Source organism: Trachurus trachurus (genome assembly GCF_905171665.1).
Source record: "Trachurus trachurus genome assembly, chromosome: 6".
Taxonomy (NCBI): Eukaryota; Metazoa; Chordata; class Actinopteri; order Carangiformes; family Carangidae; genus Trachurus; species Trachurus trachurus.
The window spans coordinates 33585952-33608767 of record NC_139897.1 but is presented as its reverse complement, the minus strand read 5'-3'; the positions used below and the strand labels follow the sequence as shown (position 1 = coordinate 33608767).

Sequence of the window (22816 nt, the reverse complement as noted above, 5' to 3'; positions counted from 1 at the left end):
ATGGATCTAGCAGAAAATCAGCCTTTGTAAAAGCCGAAGTAGCCTACTGTAACAGTTTATGAGCACTCAGGTCTGTGGCGCATCAGTCTGCAGCGGCTACTTTTCACCTCTTATTCTCGTCATTCATGTTTTAATAATAGGAACAATGCTTAAGGTCAACGCCTGCTAAGACAGACGTTTGGACTTTTATGTAGCTAAATAACTTTGTCTCAGTCCGTGACTGTGCTCGCTTCATATAGACAGCTGTTATAGACCACTCGGGCCAGCTGTGGCCACAGGAGTTATTACAATGTTTCCATTTTGTTGTTTTCGCGCGTCTCTTCTTTTTCTCACAAGTTATGGTTTTTACTGGCAAAAAGGAGCCAGTTAGAAATTAATAAAGGAAAAGAAAAAATAATATCCAGGAGACTTTGTCCCGTCCTCAGGATGTGCGCGAGGGAGGATCAGCTGGTGGCTCAGGTTTAATGATGTCATGGCTGTCAGCTGCACATCTGTCAGCAGGTCCGCTCGACCGCTCCACACTTCACATACTTTAGGAATAAGCTAGATGTTGGTTTTGTAAACAGACAGTGACATGCTGGAAATAAGCAGCACATACTCGCCCTCGTTAATATTGATTATTGAATTACGTAACGTCATAAATTTCTCGCCGCTGTCCGGTTCATCACCTGTCTCTGTGGGTGTGTAGGCTCCGTCATCTCCAGGTGAAACAACTGTAACAACTGTAAAACACCTGGAATTGATAATAACTAAAGGCATATAACCAAATCTGAACTAGGCTATTAACACGTCCTAATCAGGTTAATTCATCTTTTCCTCGCATTTTTTCAAAGTAAACTTCCCTTCGCTCACTGGCAGAGCAGAAGTTGCACTTTTTGAGATGGTGCACTTGGTCCACAGTGTTTGTGGATGAAGCCAACAGGATGAGAAGGTGACGAAGGTGAAGGTGACAATAATAAGCGGAGGGAGGACGACGGAAGCTGGAGAAGCTCCGCTCAGCTGTGCATTCACGTTGGCACCATATGGCCGGAGAGACTTGAATTGAGACTATTTACTGGGCTGCACTACAGCCTATGTTTTATTGGTTTATTTCATTTGATGTGGGTGGGACCGGGATAACGGCCTTCAGTGGTCTTCTGCCATAGTGACAAAACATCTAAACATTTTGACTTGCAGTGCTTACACATTGCCAAAGAGAGGATGCATTTTGGGGGCACTGGCTATTTGTATGGGAATTAAATTTAGTTTTGACACATGAGTGAACTGTTTTGAGAGAGAGATGCGCTTTTACAAGTGATCTATGGTGTTGTGCTGAACTGTAACACTGTTTTACCAAATCATCTATAACACACAACTCAGATCAATAACAGGATCACATGTTGGAGCACCGCTCACATCACACAACAAACCTTTAACAAAATCCACACTCAAACCTGAGCAACAAGGATGTTAACTGTACACAACAAGCTGTTATTACAAGGTTTACAACAGAGAAGACACACAACCTGGGCTGTGTGTGTGTGTGTGTGTGTGTGTGTGTGTGTGTGTGTTGTGTGTGTGTGTGTGTGTGTGTGTGTGTGTGTGTGTGTGTGTGTGTGTGTGTGTGTGTGTGTGTGTGTGTGTGTGTGTGTGTGTGTGTAAAAGTGTGTAAGTGTCAGAGAGAGAGTAGGTTAAAACTTGCTAACTGTTAGCCACCGTAGCTCAGGCGTTGGTCTCCCGTCAGATAAAAGCTGCTGTTGTTCTTCAGATGAAAGCTCATTAAGGTGTTCACCTCTCCAGTGGAGCATCACTGCAGTTGAATTAGCTGGAGGCTAAAAAGCCAGGGGACACGTCTGTGTGTTGACCATTCACCAAGGCAACGTGAACAGAAGTGCAGCTCAGACATGGTGCAGTTAAGTTAAGAGACAGCGTAGCGTTGTGCCTTTTCACCTCCATGTGAACTCTCTGTGGGAACTTACTGCACATGTGCAAACAGCCACATACACACCGTACTGACAGAAGAGGCAGAGCAGCTCTGGGCCTTTGCTCTGTAATACTACACATGGCTGAGTGGTTTGTGCAGCTGCTGCCTGGACAGAAGCTAGCTCTGTTTACTGGCTTTTATTAGACCATGAAAATCACCACATTCTGACACATTGAACTTGCAGTAAAGTTATCTGAAAGTCCAAAAGAATCCAACTTTAGATGAAGTGAATAAATCAAAGCCCTGACTGCACCTCACTGGTTTTTAGTCCAGTCTCTGTTTCTCTTCATGTTTCACCTCCACTACAGAAACACATGTGATGTATCAGACAATAACTGATCTATAATCAATAGCTGCTGGCTCCACCTCTTTCCTGAGGCTCTGTGATGTTTATAGTGAAACATTCAAAGACAACATCCCATAACAAGCAGGTGTGTGTGTGTGTGTGTGTGTGTGTGTGTGTGTGTGTGTGTGTGTGTGTGTGTGTGTGTGTGTGTGTGTGTGTGTGTGTGTGTGTGTGTGTGTGTGTGTGTGTGTGTGTGTGTGTGTCTTCATTTCATCATCTTCTTTTATTCTTTATTCAGATTGTTCAACTGCAGGTTGTCAGAGATCAGCTGTTCTTCTCTGGTCTCAGCTCTGAAGTCCAACCCCTCCCACCTGAGACTCCTGGACCTGGGCTACAACAACATCCTGAGTTCTTCAGCTCTGCAGCATCTTCATGATCTTGTGAAGAGTCCAGACTTTCGACTGGAGACTCTGGAGTGAGTCTGATCTGTAGCTGTTTCCACAGCTGATGAGACTGTGGGAGTGAAATAAAGTGTAAAGTGCAGCAGGTGAACCTGTCAGGATGTGACATCACATATGACATCATCTATGACATCACAGACTCAGAAAACGCTGCAGCAGCTACAGTGACTGTGTTTACATGCACTTCAGTACCCCGATTTTATTCAGGGTTTTTAACTCATTGAGTGCCGCGCTCATTTCCAAAGTTTTAGTCAAGTGTACCGGCAATTTAGACCATTTTTGACGATTTTTGTAGAGCCACAGTGTATTCTATATTATTGCCACCAACACATACGTGGCTCATTTGAAAGGTGAAACTTTATGCTTTAAATGGCCACAAACCGTTTGTTTCTACGTGCTTCCGTTCCTGAGAAAAGTCAAGCTAAACATGGCTGGGTTTCACCAAAATCCCTCCTTTTTTTCTAGAAAAGGAGATAGAGCGTCTTTTATGAAAGGTGCGCTGTTTGTGTCTGTCGCTCTTCTGACACTCGCATTTCTGGATCAAAGGGCTCGTATAAGATAAATATATACAACAGTTGTTGTTCTATTCACAAAACCACCATCGGGGGCGGGGGGGGCGCCACTAAACAACAATAACACAGACGCACCGTGCCGTGTCACAGCCTCTCGCCGCGGAACGTGAGGGTCAGTCGGCCAACGCGGCTCGGGAAGACCGGTCCCGCCGGTGGTCGCGGTCCTTCTGTGGTTCGGGTCGGTGACGGCGGCCTGCTTTGGCCCAGAGACCATCAGATTTTACCGCGGGGGGACTTTGGGGAGGACACGGTGTTGCTCCAGATGAAGACCGGGCGGGACTGTGGGCTGAGAGCTTCCTGTTTCTGCTCCGAGCAGCTGGAGCAGCAGCGCAGGTGAGAGCAGAGCAGCAGCTGCTGCATCCACATGCAGAACTCGTTTGCAGAAGCCGAGTTATGATAAAAACTTCCAGATCATGAGCTGTCATGAGACTTTGATCGTCATCTATTTCAGTTCTGCTCATCGTAGAGTCCCCAAATTTACACATAAAGGTGTGTTAAAGTGTCTACTTTCATAATAAAAAATAAAAAATAAAAAAACGTAAAATCTCGTTTTTGGCACTCAACGCATGGGAACGAAAAACGAGAAATTACGTGGTTGGCACTCAATGAGTTAAGTACTAGTGCTGCACGATTTGATAAAAATGTTCGATTGCGATTATGGTGGAAAATATTGCGATTTGCGATTGCGATTACGATATTGTAAATTAATGCTGTAAGGAGTCTATTTGCTTGATTATCAAGCACAGCACAGGAAATAACCATATTTTAGGAGTGTATTTCTCAAATAATAAGTGTTTCCTTACAGTATCTTTGTATTAAATAAAAATAGGTAACTTTTTGTGCAGTTTCATAGTCTACTGCGATGCCATCATTTATTACAATGCCTTTCTCCCCCCTCCCTCCTCTCACAGCACACAGGTACACAGGTAACACAGAGACAGACAGACACACACACACACACGCACGCACGCGCGCGCACACACACACAACGGAGGAGACGAGAGGAGACGGCAAATGAGTGTGGCTGTTACCGTAAAATAAAAATAAAAAATAAATAAAAAAGACAGTTAAAAGAAAACCAAACACCGGAGCTTTCTGGTCGTTCGCCCAAACAGGCATATACCTCCTCGTTTTTTAAACGCACTGCACATGTTGCGGAGGAAAACACAGTTCGCTCCGTGACGCTGCAGCTCCACACCTGCTGTAATCACGGAGACGGTCCTGCAGCACACGGAGCGCTGTCTGCCAGCTGGGTAGTCACGTGATCAGACCTGCTGGTCACATGACTACTAACGGAGTCTGCTATGCTGCACACAGCGGCTCTGCTCTACACACTACAGGAGTTAAAGTCCCGTTTACAGGCTCACGCGGTCGCACATTTATGTACTTTAAATCGCCAATCGCACTCTTTCGTGCGATTACGTAATCGCACGGCGTGACATCGCGATTGCGATTAGATTAATCGTGCAGCACTATTAAGTACCCTGTTTTTTGCGCATGTAAACACCATTTCCCAATTCCAGAAATCGGGATAAGCCCATATCCTGATTTTGATAAACCTGATTTCTGAAAGAAACCAGGATATTGGAGCATGTAAACACCGTACCCCGATATCTGAAAGCCGCTCAGCCAACTGACGTAACTGTTACCATAGATACATTACTAACAAAACGGCGGCAACAACAAGAGCGCATTTCTGGAGCGACAAGGAGACTATTTAGTTTTTATATTTTTTCATACGTGAAAATAACTGTTTAGATCCCCAATGTGTGGTCGGTTTATCCAAATGACGGCTGTTTACAAACTTGCTACGATGTTTCTCGGAGGAGTGAAGCTCCCCGTGTGTGAGCTGTGACCGGGACATGACAGAGACAGCAACCCCGTCTCCTGAGCTGCTCGGCGCAGTAATCAGAAACTGTGATACTGTATTTATCACGTATGCGATACTGAATAACCAGGTTTTTTTAAGTTCATGTAAACACCATACCCCGCATTTGATCAAAAAACGGGGTACTTAAAAAACCCTGATTAAAACCGGGGTACTGAAGTGCATGTAAACACAGTCGATGTGTCAATCATCAGTGATCCAGTCACAGGTAAAGGTGTTGAGTCAAACAGGAACAATGAGGTTCACCTGTCACTCAAGTACAGGAAGTACTTTTACTCCACTAACGCTGGCTGTCATGCCCATTTTTATTTATTTATCATTAATCAAACATAAACTACTGCTTTGCATTAAGCAGTAGTTGTACTAATGCCGATATGATGTTGTTTGTCACCAGTGTGATTGCTGAGATTGTGCTATGGTTGGCCCTGAAACCAGACTGAAAAGGATTTAAAAGTGAGTAGTGTCGTGGAAATTCTTAGCTGTTTGCTGTTGGTGAATAATGAAATAGAGACTTCGCCGGCCGACATTATTTTTATTTCCTTGCAAGGAAAGGTCAGTTTCTACCTGAGCAGGTGATGGTAAAGAAAAGACTCCGAACAAAGGGAAAACCTAAACATTTATAGCTGAGGGAAGGTCCACTTCTGGGGTGTGTATGTCCTTTGGCCGGCCCCTTCCCTGATTGTGTTTTCACACCTTCACCTTTGAAGGTATCATCACCGGTCTCCCGAGGTATGGAGTTAAGAGATACAATTTAAAATACAAAGGGGTTTGAGTGTGAATTAGGAAGTGGGAAGATGGGCATCACAGATGGTTAAGTGTAAAGGAACTTGAATTTACAATTGCAGAAGGAAGTCTGGGAAAGTAGGGTGTAGGAACATCTCTCTTATTGAGAGCTGACCAAGGATTCCATTATTTTTGCTAGACAGAGTAATTTGGAAATAGGGCGATAATTATTCAAGTTATCTCTTTCTCCACCTTTATGTAAGGGGACCACATGTGCTGATTTCCATTGTATTGGAAATTTTCCACTTGAGATGGATGGATTAAACATGTCTGTTAGTTGCGGGGAGCATACATCAGTCCGACTGCCCAAAATTCCGACGGCTCATTTCTCCGACTACCCATTCTACAGTGTTAAGGTTAGGTTTAGGGTGAGGTTAAGGGTTAGGGCTACTTAAGTCGGGGAAGTGGGAGGTCGGACTAATGGACGCAAAAATAAAGAAATGTATGGTCGGAGAAATGGGTAGTCGGACAGACGTCATGCGCCCGTTAGTTGCTGGGTGATGATTGCTGCTGCAAGTTTTAAGAAAAAGGAATCTAGATTGTCCTCACTGGTAGAGCACTTTATAGATTTATAGCGTGTAATGTATCAAACACCTCACTGCATGTGAATGGGTGGAAGGAGAAACAAGAAATATGACCCTTGGGAGACTTGATATTATTAGCAGTACAACTGCCTGAATCAGAGTTATCGAGGTGGAGCTCCGGATACTCCTTATCAAATACCTTCTTGCAGCTTCTGCAAAATGTTTGTTTAAGATATGGCATATTTCAGAATCATTTAGTGTGACCGGGTTACCCATTGCATTGCTTAGTAGAGGGATTTTGGATATCTTATTTCTATTTTTATCCATATTTACTGCTTTCCAAAACATTGCGGGGTTTGAGGAGGAGCTAGTGATGAGATTTAGATAATAATTAGGGTCCGGGCAGCATCAGCTGCCAGGACCCTATTGTTTTCCTCAATGTTCTTCTTCTTTCTTCTTCTTAGGAAGTCCTACTTTCCATGCATAATCAGTGAAAAAAACTAGCGATTGCTATGACCTTAGGAGGGCACGGAGGGCAGATTTACGATGGCCGGCATACAGGCTTGTTTCCCACATTCTGTGACATTCTGTGACAAACTGTAAACTGTTTTCTTGTCTGTAACAACATCTATTGCACGTCTGTCCGTCCTGGGTGAGGGATCCCTCCTCTGTTGCTCACCCTGAGGTTTCTCTGATTTTTCCCTGTTAAAAGGGTTTTCCATGGAGTTTTTCCTCAGTCGATGTGAGGGTCTAAGGACAGAGGATGTTGTTACGATGGAATGTAAAGCCCTTTGAGACAAACTGTTTGTAAAAATGGGCTATACAAATAAAATTGCCTTGCCTTGCCTTGCCTTGCCTTGCCTTGCCTTGCCTTGCCTTGCCTTGCCTTGCCTTGCCTTGCCAGAAATCAAAAAGATGAAAAAATTCTTGGTTGTACACAGGCGTGCAGACTTGGTGGTGTTGTGTGGCACACTGCCACCTAGGCGCCTGGCATGCATGAATTCCACAGATTTTTGCATCACCGTATGCACACAGATTTCCACCCCAAAAATGCTTGTCTAAACACGAAATAAAAAGTGAGAACGCAACGCCACTTTTGCGTTTTCCATGTAAACGTAGCCTGAATCTATTTGAGAAGCCACGCATCAGGGCTCACTTCCAGACAATCAGCTCAGTGAGTTAGGAGCTGGTTCTTGGTGCCAGAGGATTTGGGTTCAAGCCCCAGCAAGAGTGATGATGATGACATTTCAAAATGCCAGATGTTGTCAACTAGTAACACAAGACAATAGTCCTGATGGTGGCATTACAGCACGTATCTAAATTTAAAAACTTTGAAAATAAATTCATAACATATCAACCATATGTGCTACGGCTTTGCAACTTTCACTTTAAAATTGCCTAATTTTGTCTATAAAAAAAATTAGCCCGGCCCCGACCATTGCTGCGCAGCAGCTATAATTGGATTTTGATTTTCTCAGGGCTGAAGTACATTTATTCCTAAGTTGTCTGAAGTGTAACCAGTGTGAAGGATCACCTGAATGCCTTGCTCTTGACCAGTCTTTATCCCTCTCACAGAGTAAGGCTGATAGCTCTTTGTTAAACCAGGGTGCAATCCTTTCTTTGATTTTAAGCCTCTTGAGAGGGGCATGTTTATCAACAATTGAAATAAAGGTATTGGCAAAGGAGTGAAGAGCAACCTGAACATCACTGTTGTTCTCTGCAAGACTGGCAAAAACATATGCTACATCTTCACAGAAGAGTTGTTCATCAAAAGTCTTAAGACTAAGTGCACTCCTCACACATGCTATGGGGCAGTGATCACTGCTACCCAGCACAAAAACTCCAGTACCAACTATCTTATCAACTCTATTAGAGAAAATAAGATCAATTAAGGTTGATTTTGATTGGTCCTTCGTATTGGATCTTGTAGGTTCAGTGATAAATTGAGTTAGATTAAAGTTAAGAAATACATCTCTCATATATTCTGAGGTGCCGCTCAGTCAGTTCACATTAAAATCACCCACAACAATCATTTCGAAATTTACATACGTTAGATATGTTCTGCCAATGTATCTAAAGAAGTAACACTGGCAGATGGGGGTCTGTAAACACCAATCACCACCAATGAAGAAGACCCCAGGTGAACCTGCAGGGAAATAAACTCAAAACACTGTTCACAAATAATACTTAAGATAAATATTCTCCAAGGCAAAAAGTGTAGGAAAACAATAAGATTTCAGCAGTCTGTTAGCTGTCTGTACTCACTTTTCTCACCTGAGCATGCAACAAACACACAGCATAGCTGGACTTGACGAGCCGAGCGCTCACTCTGACACGGTTTCTCTGAACCAAAGCACATATACTTTTTAGACCTGCTTATTAACTTCTTAACTTTAACTTAACATTTTAACTTTTAACCCTTAAAGACAGTACATTTAGTCTTGACCAAATATCAGAAAGCTGCTGTGATAAACCCTGAGAACTAGGACCGTCTCTCCTGAACTTAATTATTCAGTTGTTTGTTCTACACTGTGAACTTTATTGCTGTCATGTCAGTGACAGTGGTAGATATGGATCAGCTGCAGCCATCGATCAATACTCTGAAACTTGTATTCAGGAAGTGATGAAATCAAATATTCACAGTTCACATAACTCACTGAAACATAGAGAGGGACTGAAGCACTTGAAGATCTGATCATCACTAAAGTGTCTGAAGTGTAGAGAGCTCAAACAAATGTTCATACTGACATTTAAGGTGGACTGATTGATTTCCAAATGTCAGTCATGTATTTGGTAACACTCAAGAAAATCATAACTTAACATGAGTATTGATCAGTGATCGATGTGAATAAAAACATGTTTGTGTTTGCAGAGGTCAGAACCACAGACTAAGAGCAGAGTCTCCAGGATCCATCTGTCTGTCCATGAGGAGTGACCGGTCCAAAGAGCTTCCTCCAGAATTCAGTTCTGGACCTGGACCTGGACCTGGACCTGGACCTGGACCTGGACCTGGACCTGGACCTGGACCTGGACCTGGACCTGAACCTTCAGACTCACAGTAAGAGAGGGTTTCTACTGTAAACTGAGCTGAAGATGATTCAGTCATTAGACTCACGTGAAGGAAACAGAGAGAAACCAGGAACCAGATCCATCAGACTCTGAAGGTTCACAACAAACCTCAGAGACAGAAACATGCACACACACTCTGTCCATCAGACTGATGAAGCACAGCGTCCTCATGTTCCTGTGTCATCAGCCTCAGTCAGTGTGAACGTTGCTGCACCAACACTTTAATGATCCACACGTCTGAGCCTTTAAACTGAAGTCACAGTAGAGATTAAAGCAGCTGATACACACAGACTTTTATTTTGAAAAGTCAGGAACCAGACAGGAGTGATCAGTGTTTCCTGTTTCCTGTCTGTGACTGTCTGAGCTTCTCCACAACATGTAGTGAAAAGTGTAATTACCGCTAACACACAGTGTTAGGAGATCCCGACCCGATCAAAGACAGAGACATCTACATCCACACCACCTGCAAGCAACTGCAGTGTCACAGCTCGCCCGCTCCCACGGAACGCGTGCAGCTCACTCACTGCTGCTGATTGAAGGCTGTCACGAGAACTGATAAGAACCTTTTCCTTCGGTACCGTGAAACTTTTCCCTCAGCACGTTGTGTCGTTACACGCGGGCCAGAGCACGCGCTGGGTCTCGGTGCGGCTACAGTCGAGCTCGCGGCCCGTTTATGTGAACGTGGCTCCAGCTGCTCGGTGTGCGCCACAGCGGTGGTGCAAGTTTAGACCATAATACATCCATGATGGTTTGGAGAAAAAACAAACGTGTGTAAACATGAAAACAGAGCTGAAAAATGAAACAATGAGTCAATTTTGCACCAGTCTGTGGAAACAGCCTAAAAGGGAATGAATGAGAACAACAGTTGTATCATTGAACTACTGGAAGATAAAAGTAATGACTACATGACTTTCCGTTTGTGTTGAGGCATATTTACCATTTTAACTCTGTTTTTACTTCATTGTTAAACCACAGTGGATCTTAAATACAAGTTTGATGTGAAACAGTTAATTTATTTATTTATTAAATAAATTAGCCTAATTTAGAAGCACATGTTTTTTTTTCTTCTTCTTAAATCGTGTTATTGAATAAGTATCGAGAATTGTGGAAATTTACTAGTATTGGTATTGGTATCAGTATATAAGAAAGCTCCAGCCTTGATGGCGAGACCGCAGGAATTGGCTGTGATATGTTCTTTTTCGTTATTATGGGGATCAATACCTGACATTGTCCTGGGCCAGTGGTTAGAATGGTGGGGCCAGTGATCTTCAAAATTCCCTTATTGTCTACAGCTGACTCGTGTACCACACGTAGGCCTGGGACGATAATACATTTTGCTGGACGATATATTGTCCCACAAATTATTGACAATAAACGATATTATTGACACTATTTTTTAGAACAAATTAACCACTAATATAATAATAATAATATTTCATAATAATGCAAGTAGACCCTTTTAAATGCAATAAACTTTTATTTCTCATGAGTATTCTTTTAACCATTGTAATAGGAATGACAAGAACTTATATAGCTACTATCCTAAAAAAAAATTAATAAACAGAAAATAATAAACAGTGCAGTGCAGCTCTTCTGTCCAATAACGTTACACACCTGAAGCTCCACTTTTCATTCAAACAAACAGGCCCGCCCCTGCCTACACGCAGATCACGCACAGTGCGTAGGGCCCCGCGATCCAATAGGGGCCCCGTTTTGCACAAAGGATGCGCATATGCACAGCCGTGGTGCGCGCTACTAGATCAGCTGTCAGCGCGAGGCAGGAGAAGAGGGAGAAGAGACCCTTTTTTTTGTAATCTGACACCGCACGCGCCGTCACGCGTCGATCTGACCAATCACTGGTCAGATGCGCTGCAGGCACTTGTCAAGCAGCTGCAGGTGAAGACATGATCACGGCTTCGAAAAGAACGAGTCAGGCGCGAGCAAGAGGGGAAAAAACCAAAACAAGAAACTCGTGCTTCTCTCGAAGGTGGGCATTTGTTGAAGTTAGTGCTGGGCTGGGTTAATGTCCGTCAACGCTGCTAATGGTGTTAAAGCCAGCACTAGTAAAAATGTAAAACTTTGTGGCATAAGCAAGCACTAAACCTCCATGCTCAGCACAGCTGCTGCTGCAGGTAGGAGGAGAGATGCTGCTAGCCTCCATGTGGACTGTGGTCTGGAGATGAAAGTCATTTTCCAGCGGCCCTTATCATTTATTAAATGTCTTGTTAACACCTTTGTCTGCATATTCACCTCTGTTGAAAGGCAGTGGTAAATTTATCAGTTGTTGGTCGTATTTTCGGCTAAACTTTATAATCTATTTTATCTCCACACAAGGATCTGTTGGTGAATTTAATCTATGACAGGCGGCTTTGGAGGAGATATTAGAGATAAATATTGATAGAAATGAGTGTATTTGATACTTTGGTTGACAGAAGGAACTAAATTTGAATGTAGCTACATTTTGAAATATCAGTCTCTTTGGTACTGAATTAGTATGTTTTATTAGGATTGTAGTTGTAGCCTATATAATAATAATAATAATAATAATAATAATAATAATGATGATAATAATGACAATAATAGTAATAATAGATAGCGATAGCAATTGTTTTTTTTAAATTAATATTAGTATAAGTATATAACTGCTAAACTGCCAGTATTAGTGTAGTTTGCATTATAATCGATTATAGGAGGGCCCGACGAAATTTTTTCGCTTAGGGCCCCATTTTGGTCAGGGACGGCCCTGCAAACAAACTAATGTCACTTCCACAGATGTAAGATTTCATCAATGAGACTAACATTTATCTCCTATAAAGTATTAAACCAGCCGGCGGTAAACCTCTAAAAACCTGCTGATAAGTTTTCTTAGTCGTTTTCTCCCCCAATGACGGAGGTTGACCGGCCCGTGAGCTGCTGCAGACCATAATACATCCATGCTGCAGGCTGTGGGAAGCCCCGCTCCTCCTGCTCGCTGCTACCACATTAGCTCCAAAAACATCGGAGGAAATCTCCTAACAGGCGATGTGTGGATAAACTGACCACAGACTGGGGATCTAAACTGTGACTTTCTTGCATGAAAAAATATTAAAACTTTAAAAAGTGACGTGTTAACAGCGCGGCAGCAAGAATTACGGCAAAATAGCTTTTAGCTGCTTAGCTTTACAGCTAGCGCTGCGGGTTGCTGCCAAATGCATTCTGGGAAACAAAGATCCTGGATGACTGAGAAGAGGGTTCACTCCTTTCATTCTGCAAAACAAACGGCCCAGGTGCTGAGACCGATGCACAGAGTGAAGCCTCTTGTCATCCAGCCTGGTTGGAGGCCAGAGACTAAAACAAATACGTGCGCATGCACATGGCCATTTATCGAGGCCGGAAAAACTGTCGAGTTCATTTTCATTTATCGTGCGATTAATTGATTTATTGATTATCGTCCCAGGCCTAATCACACGTTTAACGTTTGTTGCAAAATGTCCCAATTAAAATCAGTAATAATAACAATAACGCAGAGAAAAATTACTTTTGGTAATAGTACCGGAAATAATTTAAAACTACTTTCACCCCTGAATTTCACACATTTGGAGTAAAAACCAGACGAGATGACGCAGAACTGAAGAGACTCAAACTAACAGGGAGTTTGTTTTAGAGTCCAGATTTAATTTCAAGAAACCAGCTGAGTTCAGGACCAGGTCTTCATTCAGCTCGTCTCTCTACACTCGTCTTCCTCTACTTTCTCTCTCTCTGCTCCTCTGCTTACTGAAGCCCCGCCCCCTTGAGGAGGTTAACCAATCAGAGCTCAGATGTGGAGCTGTGACCTGTTGTTGATCCAGAAATGTCTTGACAGGAGGAAGAGGAGTGGTGTCTCTGTGGACCAGCAGCTGTCCTGCTGTGGTCTCTGTCAGGACGTCCTGAAGGATCCAGTCTCCACCAGCTGTGGACACTGGTTCTGCAGACAGTGCTTCACCTCAGACTGGGACCAGTCTGGTTCTTCAGGACCCCCCTCCTGTCCCCAGTGTGGACAAAGACCCAGAACCAGAGGTGAGCTGCAGACAGCCAATCAGAGCAGCTGTGTACAAAGTGAGAGTGAACATCTGTCAGGGCCTCATTTATCATTGTGGATACACCTTTTTTTTTACACCCTCTTTCCCCCGTTTTGTGTTTACGCACTTTTCTCCGCCAAATTTGGAATCTATCAAGTTAAAACCTGGCAGGAAAAAGTGCGTACATTTACAATTCTGACCACGGTGTACCGGAATTACACCCTTTTTAAAGAACAGGAGGAATTGACCTTTCGCAAAACCACGCCCCCGAACGGTCATTGTCCAATCAGACATCCTAGCAACCGTTACTATGTAAACAAGGTCCGTCAAGCTTCAGACCTCCGACAAGCAAAGTGTATTGTCGGACAGTAGTTACCCGAAGAGTTTGGCTGGGGGAGTCATGTGGGGGAGTGTTCTTTCCCTTCCCAAAGCTGAAAACACAACAGGAGAGGTGCCTACAATGGGTCAAACCGTGTGGAAGCCCCCACCCCCACCCCGCAGCCGGACCCTTCTCCCCCTCCCAGCTAAATGTCATGAAAATAAACAAGAATAGCCTACTTAGCCTACATCTATTCCAAGGTAAGCTAGCAGGACTAGGGCTGTATCCGAAATCACTCACTACTACAGTGTTTCCTTTAGGATTTTTTTTTTTTAAGGAGTAGCGGCTGTCGGATGGATGGATGGATGGATGGATGGATGGATGGATGGATGGGGGGATACAACTTTCACTTTCACCACGCACTGCTGCAGCATGCGCTTCTCTCTCTCTGTGTGTGAATGCCAATAACAAACAGCGCTATGAGGAGATTAACGGAAGACATGCAGCGGTGTATGCGACAATTAAAAAAAATAGAAGGAGCTGTACGTATGAGGAAACACTGTAGGGCCTACTAGTGCACTTATTGAATGGTTTCACAGCTCTCCTCTCAGTGGGGAGAAAAAAAGAAAAGAAAAAGCTCTGGTCTCGGTCCGCAACACAAACACCACGTCCCGTATTTTCTTGTTTATGACAAATAAGACTATACATCGTAACATATGATAATTCATCGATCCACTGATTGATTATGAAAGGCTTCGTTGAAAATACATGCACAGGACCGAGGGGGAGGTTTAGCAAAACAGCAGGGAAGTGACCAGACTTGCACTACATGATGCAATTTATGAATCGATGAAAGCCGTATTTTGATCACCATTATGTTTACATTGTGACCACGCAATTTTGCAGTGGTGTCAGGTTGTTAAGTGATTATTAATATTCATAATATAGTGCTCATATGCCTCTGAGCAAGACGCTCAAAATAAAAACACTGTTGACACTCGGGCAGCGTCGAGAAGCTTGTCGGGCTAGCCTCTGCACCGGTCTCACATTTAGGCTTACTGTGACAAAACGGTAACTCCTATCAGAACAAAACACAGATCACTTCGCCCGGGCACTGGTCCCCTGGGATCAGTGCCCGGTGCGATTGCCCGTGGCCCTAATAACTAGGAAAAAATCCACACAATAACAGAAGTGCCCGGTGCGATTGCCCGTGGCCCTAACTAAGGGGGGACGGGGCTTTTGCGAAAGGTCAATTGGCGATGAGAACTGCAGTGTGCGAGGGAGAGAGGAGCACGGAGTACACAGTGTTTCCGCTAGGATTTTTTGAAGTAGTGGTGGTGATGATGACCCCCCCCCCCACCCCACCACCATCACCGTTGACACTCAATAAGCCCTATAATAATGTACTAATGTACATTAGATCTATCTATCTATCTATCTATCTATCTATCTATCTATCTATCTATCTATCTATCTATCTATCTATCTATCTATCTATCTATCTATCTATCTATCTATCTATCTATCTATCTATCTATCTATCTATCTATCTATCCCTTCTCTCTGTCTCTGTCTTTCTTTCTCTCTTTCTGTATTTCTTTATATCTACCCCCTTTCTGTCTTTTTCTTTCTTTCTTTCTTTCTTTCTTTCTTTCTTTCTTTCTTTCTTTCTTTCTTTCTTTTCTTCCCTCTCTATCTCTATCAACCTCATTCTATCTATCCACCCCCTCTATCTTTCTTTCTTTCTTTCTTTCTTTCTTTCTTTCTTTCTTTCTTTCTTTCTTTCTTTCTATCTACCCCTCTCCGTCTCTTTCTTTCTTTTTTCTTGTTTGTTGTTTTGTCTGTTGTTGTTGATGTTGTCGATACACAAAAAATGCAAAATGTGACGTCTAGCTTCAGCTAATTTGCAGTCTTTGTCCCTGTTACATATACCGTATTTCAACAGCTTATTCTACCTTTTTAACACTTTTGTACCATTGCTTCAATGGTTTCTTCAGTTAATTCAGCATTGTTTCAACAAGTTCTTCAGCTCATTCAGCATTTCTTCAGCAATGACATTCAGCTGCTTTCAGCAGTTAAATTTCCAGTAGGTTATCTTTTTCTAGTTTCAAACGTTGTTGTGCTTTGTCAAGGAGATTCAAGGAGCTTGGAGGTTGAGAGCTGTGGAAGCACTACGGTAATCCCTTTCTTTTATTCATTCATGATTCATCCCTTCATGTGCTCATTTAGACGACAGCTGACTTTTCTGACTGTCCTCTGCAGCAGCAGTCCAGCGACTGGACTAAACTTGAACCTGAGGTGAACAGTACAGAAGCAGATGAGGCTTCAACTTACTGGTAAAAACAACAATTTGAAAACTGCATCTCTCTCTGTGCTGTTACTGCTTATAGCAAATCAACATGACAAGTAAATTGACAATGTTACATTTAACTCTGAATAAAGTCAAGGCAGATTATTCTCACTGTGTTTCTAATATAGAGTTTTATGCACAAACACAAACTGACCTGTTTGGTCTGATTTAGTCTACAGTCTGAGGCAGGACACTTTGAGTGCAGTGTCTCTGCTTTACGCTGGGTCTGTAAGGAGACGGTCAGCCTCCAGTACCAATTTAACTCTTGGGAGGACCACATGGAGAGGATGGAGAGCAGACAGTACATGCCTGCAGGACCTCTGATGAACATCATAGTCAATGCAGGGAGGTTGGATGAAGTCTACCTGCCACACTGGATCTGCATAGGTCAGTGGACTTTGTACATCTCTCACTGCACAAGAGAACAACAAATCTGCTGCAGTCGGATCCTCCTCACTGTGTGCTTGTATTTTATGCAGATGACAACCCAACAGTAACAGACAACTTTGCAGTCCTGCACATAGATGGCTGTGGGGATGTTGTGGAAAAAGTATCTGAGGTCACATCGTCCCATGTCAAGTTGTCTGAACCAGTTTTTTCTCCAAGAGCCGCCCTGCTGCTCTTGAAAGAAGCCGTTTCTGCTAAAATAGCCTGTTACGTATTAATATACTATAAACCCAACACACAGTTCCTGAAGCTGCATGTCTACGTGATCCCAAAAGATCCTGCTCTACAAAAGGTTACTGAATATTTTACTGTCACCAATGCACAACATTATGTAACATAAGACAAATGTCAGCCAGTGTGTGTGTGTGTGTGTGTGTGTGTGTGTGTATGTGCGCTCAAAAATACAGACACAAAAAAACATCAGAAAGTAGACCCCTAACCCTAACACAAAAAGGTGTGGGTAACACAATATATTTCAGTGATAACAAGATCTTGATCCAGAAAGTCTAAAATCTTGAGGAATAGGAGCAGACAGAAGGTAAACTTAACAATTGCAATCTTGGGGAAAACAGAAAAGCAAGAGACACTAGGCTGTCTTTACACTGCATGGTTCAAGTGGCCCAATTCCGATTTTTTCCTCTCAAGTGGCTCAGATCGGATCTGTAACATGAATGTGTAAACGGGAAAAATGCGCATGGAATCGGATATTGTCAGATCAGATTCAGGCCCCCGTTATATGTGGAAATAAATCAGACAAACCGGATATCTGCCAATGCGTCTGCAGTCTAAACAGACAGATCGGATCTTCCCTGGCAATGCGTGTCATACGTCATCAATGATAATATTAATTAAAATGCTCACGCGTCTCGCTGAACCTCTGTAGCCTGTGATTGACACGTGAGGCTGACCTGGACTACCGTGGCCAGCTGTGGTCAGCTGTGGCCACTGTCACAGGCGTTACAGTGTTTAATTTTTGTGGTGTCTGCGCGTCTGTTTTTTTCCCCCTCACTAGTTCTTGTTTTCATATAGGCCTACAGTGAAATTAATTTCTATGCGGATCGATACGAGGGCAAGCGATAGCGCGAGATAAACACCAGATTTCACCGAGCCGATAAGAAATCAAGAGAGGAAAAACAAACATTGTATACAAATGTGTGAGGCTGTCCCCGTCCTCACGACGTGAGCGACGAAGGATCAAACTGTGGCACAACTGTCACCGTCACCGTCACCGTCGCTGTCTCATCTCACAGCAGCTCCGCTCCACGCAGCCACTTCACTAACGTTATTTTGTAACGTTCACTTTGTAAGTGACGTGTCGGATATAAACTCTGAACACCAAACTCACCTTTGTTTAAAAATATTATTATATTATTACGTGACAATTTCCTGAAATCACTAGTTTATTTCCAGCGGGTTGTTTCATGCAAGCACAGCAGGTGTAAATGCAGATTATCAGATATGGGTCACTTCTGATAGAACATGTAAATAGACCGTCGGAAATAGGCAACAAATCGGAATTGGGCATCAAGGCCTGCAGTGTAAAGACAGCCTAATAAACCTCAACAGAGTTGAACTGATGAGGACAAGAGGGAGCACAGAGACTAGAACACAGAGGAGCAGACCATCACAAAGGAGGAGCAAGTCAAATATCCATGAGACTCATCAGAGAAGGCAGCCATTTGAAAATAAAAACAGGAAATCAACCAAATGTCCAAACAAATAAACATATATTAGGAATCTTATGTTGTAGGGATTTACAATAAAAGTAGCTCATATATTTAGTTTAAGATGAAGGGCATATCATTTCTCCTCAGCAGCTGAGGTAAATATTTTTTCTTGTAAAGGCTAAGAGAGGTATACATCTAAAAAGCTATCCGGTTATTTTAAAGTAGGCTATTTCAACATATCTGCCCATGTGGCACATTAACTGCTCCTACACTGGTTTTTCGATATAATTTGAATTTCAGTGTGTCCCTCATTTTAGTTGCATTTTCTCAAAATGTAAGTATTTTCAAAATGTTATGACTTCACAAATTTACAACTTGCATTTATCTCAGTATGATTACTTTTTGAAAGCCCACATTTGAATGTTTTACCCACCTGTGGTCATAATACTCATATTGCTTGCTCTCATACTGTTTTGCTCTTTTTCCAGGCAGTAGAACAGAAGCAAATCTCCAACCAGTACAAAATGATCATGAAGCCACATCCAGACAAGTACCTGAGAATGAAGCAGCGCTTCAGCCTCACAACAGACAATGAAACAGCTCGCATCCACCCCAAGGTTCAGTTTGTACCGTTTGTCAACAGTTAAACATGTGAACACAGTGAACTGAGGTTCAGACATGTGTGAAATATGGAGGGATCAGAGTCTTGTGACAAAAGTTGATTTACAGTAGCTACACCTCTGCATCCTAACAAATAAACACTAATTATCTCTTGAGTTCTTGTTTAATCTTTTTTGTTGTTGTGTAAGATTTAACTTGACTTTTCACATAGTGTGTAAATTAACTCCCTTCTGTTTTATGTCATATGTTTTACAAAGAAACTGACTCTCAGATATGACAGCCAGGACCCAAATTTCTATGAAGTGTTCATTGAGAATCCAGAGAGAAACGTCTACCTCACACTCTCATACTCCTCCACAAATCAGGAAGAATCAGTATGGACCTGTGAAATTCGAAAAGGTCAGTGATTTTTCAACAATGTAATGAAAAAGAATCTTTTATAAAATCTTGTAGGATGTTTTTACCTGATAAAATGGAACAACATCAATTTGTGTGATTCAGAAATCTATATGTGCAAGAGTCCAAGATCATTCGATCAAAGACCCAACACACAACAGAGTAGGATCATGTGGGCGCCACCTGGTGGTGTGTATTGATCCATCATCTATACTGCTTACCCATGCAGGGTCACTGGAGCCAATTCCAGCTGACACCATGGACAGGTCACCAGTCTAATCACAGGGCCACATATGTAGACACAAAAACACAAACACACATTCACACACTACAGCTAAACTGGAAAATGTAGAGAGAACCCACACAGACACAGGGATGACATACAAACTGCCCCAGGCCTGGGAATCAAACTCAGAACCTTCTTGTCTAGAGGCAAGAAGTCCACCCTGCCGACCTGCGCACAACCACAGGAGACTTTTATTGATCCCACTTAAGGGAGATTTACTTGTTACAGCAGCAGAAATAAAAAAGAAAAGCAAGGTGAAAATAAAAAGACATTCTTGTTTTGTGCAAATGATTTAAGAAAAATATACTGTACGTACAGTGTTATATCCATAACTATCCATCATTTGTTTGGTTCTACACTCTGTTTCAGATGACTATCAGATCTCTGATCATTTAAAAGGTAAGAAACCACACATGATTAGTATTTAGAAGAATACTCTCACACCTGCTGTGGGTTTTTTTTTAGGTAGAAGGAATTCACTTATGTCTGGTGATATCTCTGGTTGCAGAGACAATTGTAGGATATCAGACTCCACTATTGAGTGTCCATGTCTTTTGTTTTGTCACACATTTCAAACAGTCCTAACAGAGCTGAACAAGGGCTGCTACTTGCTGTAGTATTATTTTACTTTGTTTAACCTGCAGTGGTTCTGTTGTCGTTAATGCATAGAATAAAGTATTTATCATGCAATTGTCGTGCCATGTGTTACAGCTGCAGAGTCAGCAGCTGGAGCATGCTGTGGTGCTGCACAACAAGGTAGGTACACTACAAAAATAATAATTTCACAGCCAACATGACCTCCAGTCAGCAACATGTGTCCTTTTAATACATGAGAGCCATGGTCAGTGGCAGCTAGAGACATTTTCACTGGTTTGCCCAAATATTTTTACACTCACTTCCTTGTATGTACAATGCTGACAAAAATGACACCAGCAGGACCTGAATTTGATACTGATATTTAGGACTGACTAGAGAATAGGGATGTTATGTAACTTAGGAAAAGACTCCTGAGCCACTAGAAAGGTGATCATACCTCGACAAATTTGCCCTGCACTTTAACATGAAATCTGGCTGTGGGTCATTTTTTTATCACCATATAAATGACAGTTTAGAGATGTATGTGTGTTTCATGTCTGGATTTATTATTGTTTTGTAAATGTGAACTCAGATGATACTGTCAGACTTTAATTCAATATGAGTTGCATTGTCTGTTCTTCTCAGTGGATGAATGCCTGCCTGAACTGGTCCAGAAAGTGAGTTTCATCCGTTTGACCTGATACAACGCAGCTTTCATTTTAATGGGATGCTGGAAATGATTCAGGATTTAAAATGATGATGCAGACCAATCTCATGGTTATATTGGGTCTCACATAAGTTATTATGCATGTGGGGGAGCTTTCCAGTTGTAACATTAAAACTACAATTGCATCTCTTCATTTTCTTTCATTGAATGCAGGCAACAATCAGTGGTCAATCAAAGGTTCGAGAGAGGCTTTTGTGCACACTGACATGTTTGAAAGAGGAAGATTTCAAGACATTCAAATGGTACCTGGAGGACAGGGGCATCCCAAAAAGCCAACTGGAAAACTCAAGCATGACAGACGTGGTGGCTCTGATAGTACAGACCCACAGCCAAAAGTCTGTGGAGGTAACCAAGGACATCTACAGTAAGATGAACAGGATTGATCTGGTGGAGATGTTGTCAAGGAGCAGCTCATGATCCACAGGTACACAATGAAACCATACAAACAAACAAGACAAAAACAACACAAGAACATACTCATGATCACAGCACACCCTCAGGCCTGTAATAAATCGGTCTGATCATCTGAGGCCAATACTCATTTAGAGGATTAATCAGACGCTCACTGATCTGGCACAAAGAGCGTGTGTGTGTTTCCCCCACATTCATTAAGACCGAATAACTGAAATATCTATGAAATTCTATGTCTGGTACAGCCACAAAGAAAACACATCATGCCTTCTTCTTTCTTTTTACACTTCTCTTTAGCAGCAATTATCACAATCATCTAACTTAAAGGGATAGTTCACCCAAAATTCAAATTTCACTCATTATCTACTCACCCTCATGTCAACTAAGAGCTGTGAAAATTTTCAGAGTCCTCCATTCCTTCTCTGAGTTACAGGGGGGTCCGCGCAGCAGTATTTGTCCATATAATGGTTGTGAATGGATACCAACTTTCTTCGTCCAAAAAGACACACCAAAAAACATCCAAATACCTCCATACTGCTCGTCTGTAATGTCCCTCTTGTATTGAAGCCCCGACATGAGAAACTGTTTCGAAAAAAATTTAATAAGTCTATATTTTAAGCTTGTTTGTAGCGGAAGCTCCCAGTGTCTCAGTTCACTGCTCTTCCTGTGTCAGTGCAAATCTCTCGTGATTTGCACTGACCGGTGGAACAATTTCTCATGTCGGGGCTTCAATACAAGAGGGACATTACAGACGAGCAGTATGGAGGTATTTGGATGTTTTTTGGTGTGTCTTTTTGGACGAAGAAAGTTGGTATCCATTCACAACCATTATATGGACAAATACTGCTGCACGGACCCCCCCGTAACTCAGAGAAGGGACGGAGGACTCTGAAAATTCTCACAGCTCTTAGTCGACATGAGGGTGAGTAGATAATGAGTGAAATTTGAATTTTGGGTGAACTATCCCTTTAACATATACATACCTGCCTGTCCCCACCCCCAAACTCGAACCTAACCTCCTTAACCCTTTTTTCAGCAACTATATAAACATAGTAAACATGGTCAAAGATGACGCTTGACGTGTGGCAGCCTGTTGCAGCAGTGTTTCATGTTTAACTTTTTCTTGTATGTTTGGGTACTAATTCAGTTCTGTGCTGTGGACTATCGTGTTGTTCTGTGTGTGCTAATTGTACGCACGGACCGATTATCATGACAAGGCTCCCCTACATGAGGGAAGAGATACTTGACTGTCGAGCCCACACTGGGCCACCGGCAACGGATATTCTGATGGATATTCCGACGGAGCTACGGCGGTGTCGACGTGGGAAAGGAGCCGATGTAAAGACAAGGGAAAGACGGCAGAGGAACCGGACGAGATATAAACCTTGTCTTCCATCAGTCGTCATGGGAAACGTGAGATCGCTGGCCAACAA

General features: G+C 42.6%; 2 protein-coding genes across 2 annotated transcripts in view; both read left to right on the top strand.

The window, feature by feature from the left end:
• Nucleotides 1–9353: 9353 nt before the first annotated feature.
• The window catches only part of LOC310987540 (NACHT, LRR and PYD domains-containing protein 12-like), a 427459-nt gene continuing 413996 nt past the window's right edge, over nucleotides 9354–22816 (top strand). Inside the window, exon 1 of the mRNA XM_083973848.1 lies at nucleotides 9354–9535. Within this exon, the coding sequence (XP_083829974.1) occupies nucleotides 9402–9535 (134 nt within the window). The 5' untranslated portion in view covers nucleotides 9354–9401. The remainder of the gene's footprint in view (nucleotides 9536–22816) is intronic.
• On the top strand, nucleotides 16039–21389 carry LOC310987247 (NACHT, LRR and PYD domains-containing protein 1b allele 2-like; the record flags this gene model as incomplete). Its single annotated transcript, XM_083973436.1, has 10 exons — nucleotides 16039–16078; nucleotides 16165–16238; nucleotides 16425–16639; nucleotides 16732–16991; nucleotides 18855–18983; nucleotides 19245–19386; nucleotides 20039–20068; nucleotides 20381–20425; nucleotides 20891–20922; nucleotides 21126–21389. The coding sequence occupies exons 3-10, from the start codon at nucleotides 16531–16533 to the stop codon at nucleotides 21387–21389; spliced, it is 1011 nt and encodes a 336-aa protein (XP_083829562.1). The 5' UTR covers nucleotides 16039–16078; nucleotides 16165–16238; nucleotides 16425–16530.